General features: G+C 40.6%; 1 protein-coding gene across 1 annotated transcript in view; it reads right to left on the reverse strand.

Annotated features, from left to right (window-relative positions):
- LOC145444362 (NACHT domain- and WD repeat-containing protein 1-like) overlaps nucleotides 1–16,374 on the reverse strand; it is a 60,066-nt gene extending 43,692 nt beyond the window's left edge. Inside the window, exons 1-4 of the mRNA XM_080322329.1 lie at nucleotides 16,132–16,374; nucleotides 13,818–14,020; nucleotides 1,161–1,285; nucleotides 393–625 (exon numbers count right to left, since the gene is read on the reverse strand). Of these exons, the coding sequence (XP_080178455.1) occupies nucleotides 393–625; nucleotides 1,161–1,285; nucleotides 13,818–14,020; nucleotides 16,132–16,234 (664 nt within the window). The 5' untranslated portion in view covers nucleotides 16,235–16,374. The remainder of the gene's footprint in view (nucleotides 1–392; nucleotides 626–1,160; nucleotides 1,286–13,817; nucleotides 14,021–16,131) is intronic.
- Between the last annotated feature and the right edge of the window lie 5,688 nt (nucleotides 16,375–22,062).

Below are 22,062 nucleotides of genomic sequence, written 5' to 3' on the forward strand. Positions count from 1 at the left end.
GAGGAAAATTAGTATATTATAAATGCGAACCATTCGATATCACCAAACAGAGTTATAAGAGTAGGTTTATCCAGATTTTAACTGGAAACTGAGCATGAGCAGTCAACACAATGACTTGAACCCGGACTCGAGTCATAATACCAGGACTCGGACTCGAACCTCTGCTCGATGACTTGGACTCGGACTTGACTCGGTGGTGAATTGAAAATGACTCGACTTGACTCGAGTCAAAATCATAAAAGTGGGAATGACTTGTGACTCGGAGCTTTGTGACTTGGTTTGAACCCTGCTATCTGTTGATGTCAACCTCTGCCTCCCCTCTCCAGCGCATGTGACATATAGGCGTTGAGGATCGTTACATTGGCGCCTTCAAAGGGCGCAGGAACACTTACTGGATTTTCTCATATTTTCTTTTACATCCTCGAACAGATAGCCAGTACTCCCTCTGATAGTTGATGCAGTTTTAATGATTTCGATCAACTTGCTATGAATATCCTGCCATTGAGCGCGTTCGTGTTTGGCCTTCGCGTGCATCTCGACAGACGTTTCGTTGTAGTGACAGAAATGCGTTGTAATCGGCTCCAAAACCATCATGCTGGGGATGTTATTCGCATCCAGTCTGTACCTGAATAATATGGTGGGTATCTTATCGTTTTACAATACTAAATAGGAAGAGCTTCTTGGAGGTACAGAACTTCAATATACAATTAACTATAGTATATTTATATTGAAACGAACCCGAATATTTTCGGCTGACACTCGTAGTCAATCACTGACGATCACCCCTGGCGAGTTTCTGCCGAAAATATCCGGGTTCGTTCAATATTAATATCCTATCCAATTGAATATTAAGTATATTATCAACACGATATGATTATATCATATGATATTTAATGTATATGCAGGCTGCCCTGCCGCCCTGAGCTGGCAGATGTGTCCTTATTTCTCAGATTTGTCATGATCACGATTTGCTTTGTTGAGGGAGACAAAGGTAACTTAATACCGTACGTACGTTTATTAGGCCAAGTAAACCTTTAACTCCTTTGGTGTCCAGGACTATGCCGCTAGAAATTGCGGTACCGCGTTACGAAACTTTTGGACAACCGTATAGCTTAAGGTGATAAGGTCATTATGTCGAGACAGTAATATAGTACAGATACCATTTTTCTAGTAAGCAATCGCCGTCCATCTTTTTATCTTCGGATACTCTTCTCAATAGGTCGAACTCTTGTTGAGTTAGAGAGCTTGGTAAAGGCTGATAACCGTACCTATTTCCAAACAGCACCTAAAGGACGCGGTATTTAGTTCTAGTCTAATACTTATACTTAGAGGTGGTCAAAGTAGTCAAGAAAGCTAATCAAGTAGAAGTAGAAGTAGCGACGAAAAAAATCTACTCAAGTACGAATAGAAGTACTTCTTACATAAACAACCTAAAACTACTCGACGTATAAGTAGAATTGACGGAATTTAAATCTGATCGAGTAAGCAAGTAGTTGTGAAAAAGATAGTAGTTCGTTCGCATGGACTGTCAAAAGCTGCAAATGGAGCTATGCGGAAGGTGTAGAGAGCTTCATTCATATTGATGCATCCCAGAAGGTATCAATTTTTGACAGAATAAGCAGTCGTTGACATCATAGGATGTGAATGATAGTATTGATTGATATGCAAATGCGATACTAATCCTTTGTTTACTCGAACATCCCGATATAGAGAATATCATGACATGGTGCCCTCCCCCATATTAAAGGGCCCCTAGTTCAGTCGAAGAGCAATACGGAGAAGTTGTGTCGGATACGGCTTTGAAACTTTTGCGCGATAAGTATACGTTAATTAAAAATATGGCAGATAGTAAAAATGCCATATAGTGTATAGCTTTATTTTCGAAAATATAAGGCATTACTACACTTGCTTTTATAGGTTCTCCAGACAAAAGAACTGAAACTCTAATTATAACTCACCGTATAATACTAATAATTGAAAGAAAAATACAAATACTAATTCGAAAAAGCGGAAAATATATTTCATATCTTTTGTCCAGAAAGTTTCAACGGTTGTCTGTTGTCTAACGTTAAAAAAAAAGTAAAAGTCCACTTTTCTAGATTAGGACACGTCATGGGCTGTTAGGTATAATAGGTAAATGCTAGATTGCGAAACGGTAGTTTCAAACGTTATGGGGGCCATACTTACTGTGATGAATATTTGATATAGGTGACAATGCGGTGTGAACGGAACCACGCAACCCGGTATCTAAATCATATTCAGCGATACTTCCGTTAAAACAAATTTGTCACTCCATATCTACTGTGCGCGAAGCGCAAGAAAATTCTGGGTATTACATGACTTTTATGAAAATTAAATGTTGGTACTACGTGAAAACAGTCCCGAAATTCCTTAGGCTATCTTTCTTATTGGGGGATTAAATTACTTCTACTTGACAAACTGAAAATAGCGAAAAGTAAGTAAGTAGTTCACAAAATATTACGGAGTAGAATTAGAAGTAGCGAAAAGAAGATCTACTTGAGTAAGTATCAGAAGTAGAGTCAATAAAATCAATATTATCCGTCGCCTTGCCAATAATTTCAACGGGGACTCGGTTAGGCCGGAAAGATGTTTCTCAAGAGTGAAACACCGGTTTCTATACTTGTGCCGGACAGTATCTCAAAAACAAGTTATACAATAGCCACAACCCTATACGGGTACCCAATAAGGATATCAAAGGAATATCGTACCCGTACACCTGACAGAATTATTACATTAAACATCGATGTATTGGTTGACTAAGCACAATTTGCTGTCTGCCTACATGTAGTGCTTGCTATTGTGTCATTGCGGGCAAACCTCACAGCAGAGAAATATTCACAAACGGAGAGCTAAATATTCCGAGCAAACTTTCGAGCAACTGATTTATGAAATTGGCAAGGTAAATACTCCTTTAGTGACGTGTTCCTTTTTTTCATGCTGCCGGCGATTGGCGGTGAGTGGTCCGAAGTTTGTTTGTTTGCTTGATATCAGCGGTGTTTCGACTACATTGGTCCTTTTACAGCAGGCCTATATTCTCTGTTTTTGTTTCCGTATTTACCGACTTGTAGCACGGCCTACTTTTAAGACACCGCTCACGCGGATCACGTGGCGAGGAAGAGCCTGGATAAACCTCCAGCACTTAGGCTGGAATTCTGAAGTCAACCTGGGTTGGACTCGAAGGCAAAAACCTACAACCATTGGTGTTGTAGCTGCGGATCATACCAATACTATATCTCGACATGAGTAGTGGTCCGAAGTTGAAAGGCAAGGAATTTCAACCAAAGTCACGTTCTCATGACGTGAGAAATTGTAATACATGAACACGGTTCACATTGCAGAACCTACCAAGGTTCTTTTGTCAACGCGAACCTCCAAATTTCTGAGGTACACACGTAGAACGAGAACGTGAACTTCAGGTTGCGACATCGCTAGTTTATTCATTCTAGTCATCATTTGAGTTGCAATCGCACTCAGAATATATCAGATTGAAACTAATGTTGTAAAATTGGATAGAATGACTTTGACAAAATACTTCTGCACGCTGATGAACCCAAGGTGATCAGTATTCCGTAGCTTTGCGCTCGAATACACGTACAATTGATCAGTGCTGACCACCAACCAGGATAATTCAATATGATACCAATTATATCGTATAAATCTTCCATGCAATACCGGAAATATCTATATTCCAATGCGTACGATTTTGTCGCCAGGAGATGCGTAAACAGCGTGTCCAATGTCATTCCAAGTCGCCCCCGAAGATTCACAGCGTATCTCTTCACAACACCAAGTAAACTTGAATTCAAAGAAAGATATTTCGGAAATCGAATTGTGGAGAACCGACGGACAGGTGAAGCCTGCTGAGCCTAATTGAAAACTCGTTGCCCTGTCGTGAACCACAAATGAAATTTTAGAAGTCTTTTCGTCATATATTGATTGTGAACTTGACTCTGGAAAGGAGGAATAGTTGGAACAGCGATAATAGGCGGTACATTCTTTGAAGAGAGAAAATGACGAGTTATAGGCTATTTCGAAAGAGGCGAACAGAGCGAAGCAGACACCTGCAATGGTCAAGCTCAAATTCAAACTCAAACTCAAACTTTATTATGCCCAGCAATCTGCCCAGACATTTTTTATCATGTTTATAAATGTGAGGTAATAGGTCCAGACATGCGAAGCGATTCGCTTCGAGACAAATATAATGGAGGAAGCGCAGCGGGAAACCTCCGCTTTCAAAGATCGCAATGGATTTGCTCACCTGCGTCAAAGCACAGAACAAGAGGAGTATAAAAGTCGGGTCGACTGGAATAAAAGTTATTATATATCTGGCAGTAGAGCGATACAGATATTTGAAAGTATGGGTTCTGATATGTCCATCTTCCCGCGGCGGCATCGTGATACTCCGAAAAGCAAGCTCCAATACGAAGATGACTGTTGTAATATTAGGACAGCACCGGCATCAACAACTGCCATGCCAAGAATACGTTCGGACCCCATACCAATCCCAGGGGGCTATTCGCGGGCGCACTACATAACAGTAGGTTGGAACGAACAGCCGGTGTTGATTGCACCTATCCGGGAAGATGAGGAGTTGGCCCATTCGTACTGACACAAAAGAAGAGGGAAGCGAATTAATCAATAAGTCGCCGGAGTGGAATCACAGAGCAGGCCAATTCCGCAGCATGATTACCCTCCCGGAGTCAAGGTGGTGATGGCAAAGGTGTGTGATGGTAGCGAAGTCTCCGAGCTATCAAACCGACAATTTATCACATAAGTTACCGCACCGTTCCCCTTCAGGCCGAATACGACCGTATTTGATCGCTGTTAAGTCAGAGCGTGTAGTATGATTCTAAGATAATTAGGATAAGGATGAAAGCAAAGATGACAACAGTTGTGACTTTGATATGTTACCGCTCGAATCAATCGACCATATGTATGAACTGAATTTAGCATATACTTTTCGTTGAACGTAAAGAGATGTCCAATTGAATTTGACGCAATGGAAAGCATATTCTTGTTTGTGTTCGATTGCCAATCGTATATTACCGTTGCAAATATCTACTCTCAAATTATATAAACCTGGCGTGTGTAGACGAGGTCCAGAATATGCCGTTGTGTTAAGTCACCATCACGGTATCGACGTCGCCAGAATTTATGGAGCGCAGAATGCTGATGAAGCGACATATTTTTTGTTAACTACATATATCATTAGGAATCACTTTTCAGAAATATTTCCAACAGTTTTCTTGATGCGGATATTGAGCGAATATATATATATTGTTATCCCAATATAGCATGGGACAGTCGGTCAGTAACATCTGAAAGTATAGTCGCTAAGCTTGAATAAAATGTATCCCACGTGATGGGCAGAGGAAATACGCATCCCGACTCCGTAGCTTTGAGAGCAAGTTCACGATGTACCTGCGCAATAGCGCGAATTCTGATTGAAGTCCCTGAAATTCGTTGGGCTGACTAAAATTAGCAATTTTGGTTAAATTGCACTATGCTAACATCGCTGGTGACAACCAGCGGTGGTCAAAGCAGTCGTCGTCGACACTCAAGTAGAAGAAGAAATAACGGCGTAAATGTGTACTCAAATGCACGTACATCGTACAATTACCGATTTCCAAGTAAGTATAAGAGTAAATATTGTAGGCCTAGGTTGGCCAAAGAAACTTAAAATTGTCAAGAAGTGTAAGCAGTCCGAAGTCATAAACAGTCGAGAAAATACCGCAATTTGACAAGTCCAATGAGCACCCGAAAAAAATAAGTGTAATATTTCATTACTGACCAGTGACCACCTGGTGTGAAAATGCATTGCGCGCAGCACTACCTACGGAGCTATGCAGGCTTATGTCAAATCCGATATACCCTGACAGTGAATAGGCGTAAGACAACATCTGATATCTTGAGGTCATCGGTTTTAATTGCACAATAGGATAAGCATGTAAAACATCGGTATTATCGTGATGGCTCCTTTAAATGTAGGTTTTATAAGCAACTGTACATGTACAACCATATGCAGCGTAGATTGCTCGTGGAACCGGGCACGCGATTATAAATGACGTTTCTGTTCATCACGAACTTTTGATTGAGATGCATCTTTGCACCAGCTACGTAGATTGCGCAGTTATTACGGGAATTACACGCTCTATAAAATCGTAATAATATTATAAGCGTGTGAATATATGATGTCGATAATAATTGGTTAAAACAATGCAAACCACGGTATAGGTTTAGCACCAGGAGTCCTAATCCCACATTACCTTTGTCAGTCATTATCATCTGCGATTTCTAGTCAGCATAATCGCCGCTGCATCGCTTCCGTTGCAGACACAGACACCGACCTTCAACGCAATCGATTGTTTACCCAATTGCCACGATCCCGATAAATTACCGCCGTTTAAACAACATACAGCTAGAATACAACAACAATGCAATAGCAGGACGCGAGTTTATTGCGCCGCTCTATGAAAAGAAATGACCTAAATGGCCCACACTGTAAACGAAAGCCGTGTATTTTCATAAATTACAATTCAACGTAGTAGTTCCCGACCTTTTTCGACTCATCGCCCCCCTAATCAAGCCCGACAAAAATTTTCTCCCCCTTCCATATTCACAGATCCTAAAAAGAAGGCATATAAACGGAATATTTACTGACATAACTCTGATCGTTGATGCATTCACTAGAAATTAATCATTTTTACGAGTAGGGGCATGGAAGGCCGTTTTCGACGTCTGCTTTCCGGTTAGTTGACCTTTTTTATTCAACTTTCGCGTCATATGCCGACTAATCCATCTTCGTGTGCATTTTTTTGGTCGTTTCAATGAAATGTATCTTACTGGACGTTCTCACATTTTCTGCCCCCAATCGCCCCATCTGGTGTTTTCGCAACTTTGTTTCTTAAAATCGCCAACTGGGTGCGATATCGCCCACGTTGGAAACCACCGATCAAGCATAAGGTTTATGTGAGTCGAGTCCAGTCTCTGCGCGGTCCCAGCATTTGGCGGTAATGAACCAAATGCAACCGTTCTTCAATTTTATCGGTGCGTACCGACCGGATAACCTCAATAGTTGGATATCAAGTGACATCATGTCTCGAAAATGAACGGATTCGGTTTTCTCTGGTGCCTACAATATCTAAACGACTCAACTCTTGCGTAAAACACTGTCACCAGTCTCATGCTAGGGGATATAGCTCTGGTTGCCGCAGTGAGGACTTCGGGCGTAAATCGTCACTCAGATCTCTGATCCACTGTGAAAAGTGATAACTAGGGCAATTTTTTTTGACATGTCAAAAAAAGTCAAAATTAGGTCAAAATTGTAGTGTTAGGTCAAAATTTGTCAAAATTGTTTACAAAGTCAAACATTTTTTGACCTCTGCATTTCGTTTGTATCGTAGATTTTGCGCTGTCGGTGAACTTATCATTTGATATTTTACAGCTTGTAGCCTACTTTATAGGCCTACCGTTGTAAACGGACCATCGTCTGGTCATTGTGAATCATAAATGGTCAAATGAAACAAATAGTGACATGGTTTTATGGTCAACGTACCGCAATATCCTAGCTGAAGCAAGACTGCTTGGACATTGCATGGTTCTTATATCAAGAAGCGCAAGCTGAAAAATTGTGATATAGACAACATTTTCAGAATGAAGCAACACGGTTTGTCACCAGCAGTGTGCACACAACTTGAGTGTTGTCAGCCAACAAATGCTGCTGTTGAACGTTCTTTCTCCGTTCTTGGCAAGCTACGTAATAGAGACAGACACTTTCTACCCGAGAATGTAGGAAAGGATCTTTCGTTGTACTACAAGAAATTTTAATTATTTCCACCAGAATACGTAATGTAACTACTGGAATTCTTCATAGGGCCAGATTTCGTTAAAATACTAGTTTTTCATGTAAAAATCTGTAAGTTTTTGAACCAAAAACGTTTTTTCAGGCCAATCTACTTTGTAAGGACAGACAGTTCCAACCAGAAATGAAGATAAGTGGTACAATTTTAACATTATATGCGAAAACACCTAATTTGCATACGTGAGGTCAAAATTTGGTCAAATTTCAGTTTTTTTAGGTCAAAAAAAAATTGCCCTAGTGATAACCTTACGATAAATGATAAGACACGCTCTAAAGACCTTACGAGTACTCAAGGAAATAGTTTCATGTGGTAGATTTGCTCTGATATAAGATCGTGTCAGATTCGTTATCGCTTTTAATTGGATACGATGGCGTGAATCGTGTATAAAAGTGCTTCTCAACCTGTGTGACGGTTCGCACTTGTGCGAATGAAAAAATTTGCAGTGTGAATGACGAACATGGTGCGAACGGTGCGAATGAAAATCCCGGATGAGTGCGAATGAAAATCGTGAATAATAATTGTTAATTTGTCTGACCTGGAATAATTCAAATAAACCTCATAGGAAATTCAAGGGCATTGTAACCTTTGTTGTTGCGGCGCAATTGTAAAAACTTGTTCAACTTATGATGCACCACTTGTCGTAGCTCTCACACGCCGTAGTGAATTAATATTTTCGCACTATAATTATTACGTAACCAAAAGCCTGCTGGTTTGGAAGCTGGTGTAGTGGAAGATACATAGTGTATCAGCCCGTCTGAGCCTGCGACAGGCTGGAAAAATGACCTAAATTGACTTTTTGCTTACTTTCGCTAAACAATTATCATACTTCCGTAATACCTGTTTAATTAGTGCGAGGCACGAGGATAGTAGTAGATACCTTCATTATAGTTTCCCATTTGCTAGTTCATGTAACGCAAATTTTACCCCTTCAAGGGTTATTAAAGTATGGGCGCCAAAGAGCATAATTTGATATAATAATAATAAAAATAAAACACGGCGACAGAGCTGTCTGTAAATATGTACGTAATATTTGTTGAATTTATTGCAAAAATCCTCCGACAGTTTTTACAAATCTAAGGTCATGGTGTTGGGTACTGAAGCGAATAAGCGAGACACGCTGAAAATATGGCTTTATAATGAGAATTCATCATAAGAATTGTCCGACTGGTTTTTCTGGAAAACATTATCGAAGACCATTGGGATGAACTACTGTAAGGATTAGGGATGTGCAGCGAGCGAGTTCTGGTGTATGAGACTCATTCATTTCGAGGCCAACCCAAATGACCGATACTGGATGGCCAAACCATTCGATATTGATATGCTCCATTGTCGGCACGGAATAGTCCCGTTTTTGCAATCTGAGTAGATCAGAGGTATCAAACTCGCAACTGATGTTGCGGCACGGATTCAACACTTCAGTTCGCTCGCGGGCCGCACCTAAATTCTCCATTCTCAAAATACTTCAAAATCCATGCTCCTATTTTTCATTTCAATACTTCATTAACCAGCGTATATACAAAATAGTGTTTTACATTATATTACGGATCATAGGGGTTCTATTCTAGCAGCACCTTTTATTCGCAAACAGTGGCATTGGCAATAATACGATCATTGGGCGGATGAGTAAAGTTATAAGCCAATAAACATAAAGCGATGGTTTAAGTTGGCACATTTCTACTCTCTCTTCGTTGTAGTGAGATATTGGCATCAGCCCTGCGAATGCATTGTGGGGAATGGAAACGCGGAGGCTTGAATTTGCTTTATAGTATTATATCGCGAATCGAGTTTCTCTGTAGGCAGGAGACCTATAATATATTTTCCATGTAACCTGCATATCAGGGTTCTTTGCGTTCAACATGTGCTATCTTGAAGGACTGTTTAATGATATGTTTCCTACTTAAAATCTCAACATCTTCTAGAAATGCTATAGATATGACAAGCATTTATCAATGTACTCAGAAAGGCTTCGCGGGCCGTATGTTTGACACCCCTGGAGTACACAACAGTACAACTGCGACACGCAAATGAATTTAATTTACCCTAATTTGAAATCACGTGGGTCAGACATATTTTGTAGACCTGTGTTGGATAGAATTGTGGTGTGCGCGTTCTGTATGTCATGCATGTCCGTAAAATCATAGCATACTACTGTAATATTAAAAATGAATTCCTTTTCATGGGTGAGGCTCGGGTCGCGAGATGCCACTTAACTCAGATTTTGGTGTTAGTCTAAAAAGCCGCTTTATCGTTATTAAACTGTCGTGAATTCTCAAGTTAGATTGAGCTAAAAAGCAGAACACACAGTATCGTGAGTTTATTTGCTCTTCCCACATACTCGCGACACAAAAATGGGAAATCGAAAAAAGTTCGAGCAACGTATCATAAGGTAGCGAGCTCTAATGTGCCTATACTCTCCTTGATTGTCTGGATCTTATTTTTCAAGACATAAGGCAAAAGCCTCAACACAAAGAGATGGGTTTATTTCACTCTTTTGGCATACGGGAGCCTCTAGACTTTTTCGACATATCTCAAAATCGATTTCTTCCAGCAAGCATTTTTCACTCGTGAAAACTACGCTGTATGTTGGACAGGAGTGCAGAACAGACTTCAAGATCTGGCCATCCAAGCACCAGTAGAAAAGATTTTAGTGTAATAGTTGAAATCAAAACGAGCGAAAATAGTAGCCTTTTTAATGAGACACTTAATGACTTAAGATGCATAGCCAATTTGCTGCACATTTGAGCAAATAAATCCTGTGTTTTCATCTTATTTCTTATAACAGTATTCGGTTAGTTTGTGCGAATGAAATTTATTTTACAGAAAAAGTGCGAATGAATCTCAAAAAGGTTGAAAAGCACTGGTGTATTATAATAGACGGCTACAGAAATACAAAGCAAAGAATAAAAAATTACCTACTTAACCTAAACCAACAAAATAGTAAAGACGCTTCTATGACAATTCGGCAGTTTGTAGGGTCGGTGGGGAGGTCACAATGTACCATTTGAAACGTATATGCTAGGGTTGCCATATTGTGACATGTCCGGAATTTAACTGATCAAACTTGCGTCCGGGAGGAATTTCAAAAATATGCCTAAATGTCGGGAATTTTGAAGGCTTGACGCAGCCTCATAGTTTTTTCGTAAATCAACATAATATCAATATTTTGGAGGATATTTATGCTACATGATATTTGTCTTCGCGCTGCGCGGGATTTACTGTCACGTTTATTGATTTTAATATGGGGGCTACAACCTTCGAAATAATTGGAATAAATTATAAATAAAAATAACCTTCATTTACTGAAATAAGCGTATGCCTAATTGTAATCACAATTTTGAGAACGGTATATTCCTAGACATGGTTACGGCCGTTAAAACGCTTCATTCAAAGATAGTGGTTCCAAACGTGGGGGTCGTTTGAATTTATTCTGGGGTTCCCGAAGATGTTAAGCTTTACCAGTATCCAAAATAACCCGTGAGTAAGTCTCGGCAAAGGAGATGATTTCTTTCAGTAATCAGCTCGTCAAATTATTATTATTATCATTTTCAAATTAGAGATGAAGTCGCGACCATAAAAGGTTGGACACCACTGGATGTGGGGTGTTTATAAAGCTCTGTGGTGCACACCAGCATGAGGCTGATGAACAATATTTCCGGTGTGACATGAACATGACTTAACGATGTACAATTACTCTCCCTGTATTTTCGAAGTCACCATCCTCCACCAGCTCTACCGCTAACTCTGATCATGTGGGCGGAGAGAGGATCAAACTCGGAGGTGGTCAAAGTAGTCAAGAAAGCTACTCAAGTAGAAGTAGAAGTAGCGACGAAAAAATATACTCAAGTACGAGTAGCAGTACTTCTTTAATAAGTAACCTAAAACTACTTGAAGTAGAAGTAGAATTGACTGACGTTACATCTACTCAAGTAAGTAAGTAGTTGTGAAAACGATCGTAATTCGTTCGCATGGACTGCCAAAAGTTGCAAATGGAGCTATATGGAAGGTATAGGCAGGGGCGGCCAACCCGTGGCCCGCGAGAAGGTTCTGAGTGCCTCGCGAGGTAATTCCCGAAACGAGGTACAATAAAAAGAATTACCAAGTAATTCATTGTAAACATGCAAGGACTTCTTGCATCGGATGTTGATGACTATTCCGAAGCCTTGGCGTCGCCAGGGGCTAGCCACATTTTCGTAGATATACGTATATGATCATAAAGTAGAATATTTCGTGGCCGATTTATTAGACCTGATCTTTCTCTTAGCACTGCGCTCAATTTATTGTCAATCGATTTCTGATTTTAGTGTTGGTACCCCTTCATAAAAATTATAAATACACCCAATTTACAGATTTGAGTCCGACTATGTTCACAATTATGAAAGAACGTTTCGTCCAACATGCGACTACGCGCCTGCACTCACAGAAAGATCGTCGGCGAAGAAACCATTGTACAAAATGATTAACGCACCATCACCGAAATCTGCGATATTGATATGTCCAAGGGCCTAATAATCCTGTTCTTGTCAAATGAGCCCAGCGGTATACAGAGGCGAAGCGCAATATGTGCAAGTGACATTATTATTGACCGAATAAATTCATTACCTTTAAAAAAATGTTCGCGCTTCGAGTGGTTAGTACGTGGGTGCACACTGACTTTTAATGGCACAATTGCTATCGGTTTCGATGCATGGTGACATGAGTCTTATTTTCACCATTATGTAATCCGGTTCACTCCTATCGGACTACTAAAAAAGGTCATCAACATCCCGTGGGCCGCGGAATGGTTCGCGAATATCATGTGGCCCTTTGACCGAAAAGGTTGGCCACCCCTGGTAGAGGGAGGGAGGTTGATTCATATTGATGCTTCTCAGGATGTGTCGAATTTTGACAGCATAAGCATTCGTTCCCATCATGGGATGAAAATTATCGCTTTGATATGGAAATGTGATACTAATCCTCTGTTTACTTGAACGCCCTGTTTTAGAGAATATCATGGCATGACGCCCACCCCAAATTATAAGGCCCCTAGTTCATTCAAAGAGCAATACGGAGAAGTTGTGTCGGATACGGATCTACCACTTTGCGCGATTAGTATACATACGGTAATTAAAAATATGGCAGATCGTAGAAATGCCATATAGTGTATATCTTTATTTTAGGAAAATATAAGGCATTAATACACTAGCTTTTATACTGCAATATGTATGTTTTCCAGACAATAGAACTGAAACTATAATCAGAACTCAAGATATAATACTCGTAATTGAAAGAAAAATACAAATACTACTTCTAGAAAGCGAAAAGATATCTCATGTCTTTTGTCCAGAAAGTTTCAACAGTTGCTAAAACAGGTCTAACGTTCAAAACAAAGTCAAAGTCTACCTTTCTAGATTAGGACACGTCATGGACTGCTAGGTATAAAAGGTTATTGCTAGATTACGAAACGATAGTTTTAAATGTTATGGGGGGAGCATATTTACTGTGATGAAATATTTAGTAAAGGCAACAATGCGGTGTGAACGGAACCACACAACCCGGTATCTAAATTATATTCAGCGATACTTTCGTTCGAACATATTTGTCACTCTATATCTATATCTACTGTGCGCGAAGCGCAACGAAAATCCTGCGTATTGCATGACTTTTTTGAAAATTAAATGTTTCTACTATACGTCAAAACAGCCCCGAAATTCCTTCGGCTATCTTTCTTATTCGGGGGTTAAACTACTTCTACTTGACAAACTGAAAATAGCGAAAAGTACGTAAGTGGTTCACAAAATATCACGAAGTAGAAGTAAAAGTAGCGAAAAAAATGATCTACTGTAGTAAGTACCAGAAGTAGAGAAAAACTACTTGAGTACTTCGAAAAAGTAGAAGTACTTCGTTACTGACCACCTCGGCTTATGCTTCAAGTTATCTATATGCTATATGACTTACCACAAAGTACGGTCCGATAGACAGTTTTTTGCATTCGCGAACCTCGACAAGGCACAGCGATGTGATGGAATGGTCGACTGTAGCGGAGTCCCGGACACCCCATCTCATGTCTATGACTTGAAATTCGATTCCTAGATTGCTGCAGAAGTTCCGTAACTCTGGATACGCGCGGTTGTAGAGGATATTTCTTTCTTGCGTCATGTCTAGATGAAATGGGTAACTATTCAGTCGCTGAGCGCAATACGTCCACTTGGTCATTGGCACGTCTTGTTTTAGCAGGAAATCAAGGGCACGAGGCAGTTGTAGCGCGATATCAAGCATATAAGTCAGTTGTTCCGAAACATATTGCGACCGCGACCTAAATCTGAGTTTTATGATGGTCTCACGATGCAAGTCTCATACATCCAAAATATACATGTAGCATTTTCCGAACATGTATGAAATAGGCAGGATGTACAGACAACAGTTGCAGTGATTTATATACACTTTTAGCGAAAAGAGTGTGGATTTGCAATCGTGTAACACCCCTGATATACGGGTGTGAATATACACTATTGCACACGAAACCAGAACCTACCGCAGACTTATACCGCGGTATAAATCAAGTACAACATAAATCCAAATTACGCATGCACGTTGGAGCTAGGAAGGTAAACACGTAGGCACAGGCACGTAAGATTTATGACCGCGTTGTAATTCTAAGTTAGGTTCTGTTTACTTGGTCGCCTTTTCTGCCCTCTAGGTGTAGATATGAATGCACACCCTTTTTCTTTAAGACTGCAGTTTTATCATTTATTACAAACAATCATTTAAAGAGACTCTTGGACGCACAGAATTTAAATATACAATTGAAAAATACATTCATATTGAAATAAACCCGAATATTTTGTATGGCACTCGTCATGGGTATAATCGTCAGCAAATGGTAGATAATTGTTAACCAATTCCAAAAAATACCGATAACCAGTTGCTGTTCTTTTCAATTCTCTACTAGTCGCAGACGATTATCCCGTGGGGTCTATTTCAATATTAATATATAATTTTTTTAAATATCGAGTGCCTAACCATTTTGTCCAGATGGACTGACATAAGTGAGCGATTGTGACTGCTATCATGTGTGATCGATATATTTTGAGCATTGTCACGTCGAAAAGTGCAGGGGTTGGTGCCTAGAGATAAGGTGAGACGTTGGAACTCCAAACTTCGATTTCGAGAATGGGCTGTTGTTCGTGGTATTCATGGTGTTTGTCGACTAACATGGTCATTGGTCATTTACACCACGTCAATTTTCTTCATTTTTGTTCCGTAGCTGCCGACTTGTAGCATGGCCCACTCCTAGGTTTTTATAAAACGCCGCTCACACGGATGAGATGGCGTGGAGGTGCCTAGGTAAACCTCCAACACTTAGGTAGGAATTCCGGAGTCGACCTCGGTCAGACTCGAACCTGCAACCCATTGGTGTTGCAGCTGTGGAGTATACCACTACGCTATCTCGCCACGTGGACGTATCATCTGTACTTATACTACAATATATTTATGTCGTCAACGATGGATTTCTTTAGTTCTAGTTCTAGTTGCGCATTTAAAAAATAGTGGCCGAACAATTAAAAAAAAAGTGTCGTTTCGCTTGAATCGTAAGAACGGTGTTCTATGGTGTGATGATCTTGCAGCCATTGCTAGCTCCAGAGTCATCACCACGTAGCCAGGAGGTGGATTTTGGGGTCGAAACCCCTCCCGTTTCAAACTTGTACTTATGTTCATGTGGAGAGCCGATTCGATTCCGATGACATAAAATTTAATAAGTTGCTTCGGAATTGAATCTGGTATCTGTAGTTGTGTTTTAGTCCCTTAGTTGCGGACTTTTAAACTCGTAAGTTCAAGTTCTAGCTGCCAGTTAGAAAAAGTGAGCTGCGCTTTCGACAATCCAGTAATTTGTACGAGTCTGGCTCCAATCGACCATACACTCTTAGCAAAAATAGCATGTATTCACGCCCGTGCACCACCGAGATAAACAGTTGTCAATATACAGTATACACATTACACACCCGTGCTACAGGAGGCCAGAAAATACCTCAGACTTACACCACGGTAATAATCAAATACAACATATTGATCCATATTATGCACGTAGGCATGTAGGCTCTCTACAACCGTGATAGCTTTTGTTTTCGTGTAGACCTGTCTGTAGTCTTGACGATTTTAAATGGCTGCGAAATGGACACCGGTCTTTCACACGTCACATGGCATCGCAGTCGTATTCGACGAATTACAAAATTAAATTCGGCAAATTAAGACATTGTGCTGTTTGACTTACCGGAAAATGTAGAACTCATGAACACCCTGACGATATTTGACTTCGGCTCGCTGCTAACGACCACTTTTCCTCGCAGTAACTCATTACTGCGAAATCTCTGCATTTCCACCTCGGTTATGAGCTGTGGTAAAGGTGGCCTACCGACTTCGTAAACTAACAATATTGTGCGGGGCGACGCAACTGTCTATTCGCATAATCATACCACCATCGCTTTTGTTATCAGGCTAATGAAGAGGTTGAGGAATTACTACGTCTATTTTCTTTTGTGTCGCGTATGACGTGACGCTACGCTATTTGCCAACTTTTGTCAATGGAGACTGGAGAGTCTCAATATACTATGTTTAAACGGCGACAGTAGATCACACTTCACCTTTATACCGTTATTCGCTACTAATACCCAATATCATTAAATGCATCGGACATTCCATGGCAAATTACCAGCGCTATAATAATGAGCAAAATCGAATAGGCCTACCTGAGTGATTCGAGCCGAATCGAGTATTGGGCTTATTCAACTCGGGTCGAGTGCTCGAGTGTCCAACTTAACGCCATAAATACTAGTCAGAGCCTGAGATTACTGGGCCACGATCTGATATATCGCCTCGTCTTCCGTCATATGCCATCTCATTTTGTCGTTTTGTCTTTCTTTGTTATTTTCTATTATACTTTAGTGTGCAATCTGTGCATGCCTACTTTTTACTTCGCCTAGGCTAGGGGTGGGTAATTATTTTTTTCCGCGAGCCAAATCAGAAATAGAAAATACGTTGGAGGCCGATGTATATACTCCAGCGCATTATAATTTCATTACTAAATTACATTTGGTAATAAATGCTGCTCAGTGAATGTGGTGATGTTACGTAATGAGAAAGGGACGGTTGGTTAAAAAATACCTAATAATTGCCGTCATGATTCGAAACAATGTTAAACATGATACATTTTTAACTCTCTTTAAACCTTTATTCTCCTATCCTCCTATTAATACACTAAAACATTGATTCTGAAACTTTTTAGAGACGCCCTCATTATCGTGATATCACAAAATGTTATTAAAGAGAGAAATCAGAACGCTAGCAATCACAATGGACAGTTTGATATCATGGAAGGCTGTTGCTGAGATAATTTTGAAATATCAAAGTTGGACATTACACAGAGCAATAACCATGAGCTGGGGGCGAATCGCGCTTTGGCACCCTTGAACGCGTGTAAATGAGTAAAACGCACAAATTCTGATGGAGATACAATAGTCAGTATAGGTAGAAGTAAAGTCAATGAGAGCCGCAAGAAGACTTGCACGGGACCGCATGCTACTTATACTTTGCTACATTGACATTATTTTGAATTTGGATTACGCATGCCAGGTACGTAGGTAGCGTAATCGTGGCATATTAATGAACAGACTTCAGAGCAAACTAATTTCCTGTCCCATTATACAGCCTATTGTTTTAGTTCACATAACAACATTCAAAAGCAGGTCTTATGTTTTGGATTCCAAAAAAAAAACTTTCGCGGGGCGCACAGAATGGCTTCACGGGCCGCATCTGACCCGCGGGCCGCACTTTGCCTAGGTCTGGCCTAGGCCAACGTGGGTGTCGTATCTAAAGACTACTCGCCAAGTCGTTCCTTTTCCACATTCCTATATTTTCATTCTGTCCCAATCTTGTGGTGTTTTGAAAAATTTAATAATAAATTGAAATGAACTGAAGAGTAGGCTATGGATGATGTTTGTATAAAGTTCAAACTGTACCTTTAATGCGACCATAAAGGAAATGATGCCAGTTCTACACCACATAAAGATAAATTGACTCATTTTTCAATCATACCTGTTTAAATGCAGTGCTGTGCATGCTGATTAGGATTTCACAAAAAGTCGGAAAAGAAATTTCCACGAACGTGTGTCGTCACCCCTGACCGTCCAACTATGCTAAATCCACTCCTCGTGTGCATATCGCGCCATACCGCGACCAACGATTACATACGATTATTATAGGGTTATGATGATTCGACATATAGAATAGAGGACACTTTTTAAAGTCGCAAAACGAGGTAACGGGTAATTTGAAATATTTTACTAGAAATACTGCCGTGTTGACTAAAAATAGAGGTAATTTTTCAAAATCGACTCCCGGCTAACGTCAGTTTTGTCATCGTTGCCGTCGAAATCCGGTTTCGCGCGTTTTTTGTTGTGTGCCTGTGCAATCGGCTGTCTGTCAAAGCTACAGAGAACGACGGATTGCCAAAAAACAGGGGCATTTAGGCGTTCTCGGAGAACATTTTCGATTTCTTGAAGAAGGAGGAAAAATCCTCCTAAAGGACGTATGGCAACCCTTAATCAAGGGTGGCCAACTTGCGACCGTGGAAAGAAAATTATGCAGCCGTCGACACTTAGATCCGTCATCAACATGCAAGTTGAATTTACGAATTAACTCCCGAATTTTTGAGAGATTTCAATCAATCCTGAAATATTCGTCGCGCCGCGCGCGATTCAATGTAACTTTATTCTTCGATTTTAATGTAGTAATGCTCTTTGCAATCTGATTCTAACAGTATAGATGCAAGCCGCAGAGGAAACAGATGCGGCCCATAAAAGAATACCAACTTGGAATCGTGTGCGCGTCTCACGAAAGAAATGTGTGTCTAGCAGAGCTGGATCAATTGTAATTTGTAATTGATCTGAATGTAATTAATAACATTTTTTCATGTAATTATAATTTTAAGAATTTTTATTTTGTGTAATTGTAATTGTAATTTGCTAAAAAATTTGCCTAATGATAATTACAATTACAGTACATTGTCATTGAGACCTGACAAGCACAACATAATATAATTACATAATATAATGCATTCTCTGTTGGACAAGGAATTTGATGGATCCATTCGCGGAAGCCCTAGACTGCGCACTTGCCGCGCAGTTTTTTGTGTTTTTACCGCTATGTTGCCCTCGGCAGCTTAATATTGTATGGGGAGATGTGGTACCGATGGACCAAAAATTGCAAAATTATCTCTGGCCCTCAAATCTTGAGCCGACAATAGCAGATCTTTTGCTGTCTCAGCCAGGGTTTTGGAGCAGCCGTACATTTAAACTGCTCCAGCTCCGGAGCTTTCTTCTATCATACATTAGCTCCGGCTCAAACTCCGGCTATGAAATTATCGAATGGGCCTGTCTATATCAGGGGTGGCCCACCCGCGGGCCGAATGTGGCCCGCGAGAGGGTTTTGCGTAGCCCGCGGTGTAATTTCCCATTATATTATCGAAAATGAATTGCTCAGATTGTGAACTTGCAATGCCAACCAAAAATTACAAGTCTGGCTGCGACACTTGGGATGTTGATGACTAAAATATCAGTTCCGACGCATTTGCAGATCCAGGGTCCAGTCACATTTTCAGTAAATCGTTGTACATTACAATAAACTAAAATAGCAGAGAAATTTTTCTTCACGCTTCGCGTGTTTAATTGTCACACGATTTCTTGCTTGGTAGCCTACTCCCTACTGAAAATGAAAATAAACGCCTAATTTATCCGATTGAGTCTAACTGTATTCGCAATTACGGGAGAAAGTCTTTTCGAGTTTGCGCTCGCATAAAGATCGCCGATGGTTAAATGTAGGCACAAAATGATTGTTGCATATTATCGGAGACCTTCGGTATCGATGTGGCCAGACGCAGAATAGTCGTGTCCTTGCAAACTGAGCCTAGCGGGCGGTATACAGTAGACCCGCAATATACTCAAGTAATAATATTATTGACCTAGTTTATGTATAAACTTTGAAAGTTTTACCCGCTTGGCGCGGCTAGGGGACCGCGCACTCGTTTGTCAATTGCATGTGCCCCTTTAGCCGAAAAGGTAGGCCATTCCTAGTCTATATAGATTAATAATCTAACCATAGGTTAGTTAGGCTTACCATATTTCGGAAATGAAAAAAGAGGACACTTTTTCAGAAATTCCAGACATGCAAAACTGGAGAAGAATTCTCAAAAACCGGTACATTTTTCCCACTTCATGATCGGTTGACTAAAAAAAAAAAAAGAGCTGAAATCACCACTTTTCCCTCCGAAATACCCGCCGGAGCTTCACTTCTGCGCTAATTTGCGGCATATCACTCGCAATTTCCTCTAAATCTCACCTAAATTTTAAAAAAAGAGGACAAAATCTCAAAAAAGAGGACAAAAGGGCGTCCTCCGAGGACACTTTCAAAAAAGTCAAAAAAGAGGACAAATCCTCTTAAAAGAGGACGTATGGTAAGCCTAAGGTTAGTTATCTATAGTAATCTAGAGTCTGTCATCCGTCAGTAACATCCGACGTCGCAACGAAGACATGGGTGCCGCCGTGCCGGCTTGTGGCGTCATAATGAATACTTGTCAATTCTTGATAACATCATTGTTGCACTAGAACGCACTTTACTTTATGCCATTGCTATGTACAGCAATAAAATTCAGGCCTGCTCTTCAATTATGATAAATCAGCAGATGTGGTTGTTGCATATATAATTGCATCTTATGAAATACGTCGGAGCCGGAGCTACTCCTCAAATAACGGGCTCCAGCTCCGGCTCCGCCGGAATTTTATGTTGAGCTCCAGCTCCGGTGAAAATGCACTGCTCCGGCTCCAAAGCCCTGGTTGGGGAGCTGTCAGTAAAACTGCACTCAAGCCACTGCAAAAACTACAGCAAAAAGTACTCCGAATCATAGCTAGGGCTCCAAAGGGGCCTGGCTGCCCAGTGCCCATCCAACAAGTCGCTGCTGAAGAGATTCGGCGTCCTAAACATAGAAGATATGCGGAAACTAGAAATCGCCAAGTTTATGTATCAGTTCCACTGCGGTCGTTGCCCCGAATATTTCAATGACTTCTTTACCTCGGAATCAAAAGCGCCGAAGTAGGCCTACAACACACGCGCGATCTCGTCGTTCAAATATCATATGATCGAACGAACAGATCATCGCTCTATCAAATATGCCGGACCTGATGTGTGGAACAGTATCCCGCCGGTCATCCGACAGTCGACGAGCATGTCCACATTCAAGTCGAAATATAAGCAATCACTATACTAAATAAATACAGTCCATCCTCAAGATTACCGGACCACGACTGACCTGTCGATCTCGTTTTCATTACATGCCGCCCTATTTCTTATCGCTTTCTTTTACTATACTATCTTCTTTACTTTCATTCAGTGTGCATGCCTCCTCGCCTGGGCCAAGGTGGCTGTCTGATTCCATAGACTACTCCTAGTCGCTTCGACATCTTCCTGTCTTTTCATTGTATCGCATTTTTGTGGTGTATTGAACTGATAAAATTGCTGATAAACCAATGATAATGATGATGATACTATAAAAAAATTTTCTGGTCATGTCTCCAGAAACGCCCGAAATCATTGTGCAATGTGTATGCATTGTGATTGAGTTGCATTGTGACACAACAATGCTGCTTGGCTTTTGCTACACTCACAATTGAAAAACAGTTACACACTCTGTCATTTTAATTTCATACCGAACGAGATAGTGTAATGGGATGTGTCCGGCTTCTTGATCGTCGTGGGTTCGATCCCCGCAGGGCCGTAACAGCACTTCGTCAGCCCCCCCGAAAAACTTTGGTCTTGGGCCCCCATAGGGTTTATATACCGATCTTCTGGGTGGTTTCACCCCCCAGACCCCCCCGGCGATTCACTGTTTATCGCTATATATCATATTCATTGGGAATTTGTTTAGTGAAACACCTTTTGTCGCCTAAGCGCGGAATATTTTTAGAATTCAAGATTGAATCGGTCAGTATGATCGGGAATTGCATATATGTTGTTATCAATTTTTATCTTCTCTCTATGCTCACGTAATCAGATTTGCCGGTAGAGCTGAGTGAGGTGTGTTTGAAAAGGTAGGACCACTCAATAATAATTAAACATCTTCGAGCGTACACCCGTTGGCAGGAACGAAACAGCA

This window comes from Botryllus schlosseri, chromosome 8 (assembly GCF_051294905.1).
Source record: "Botryllus schlosseri isolate E-star chromosome 8, Bs_hap1, whole genome shotgun sequence".
In the NCBI taxonomy this organism is placed as follows: Eukaryota; Metazoa; Chordata; class Ascidiacea; order Stolidobranchia; family Styelidae; genus Botryllus; species Botryllus schlosseri.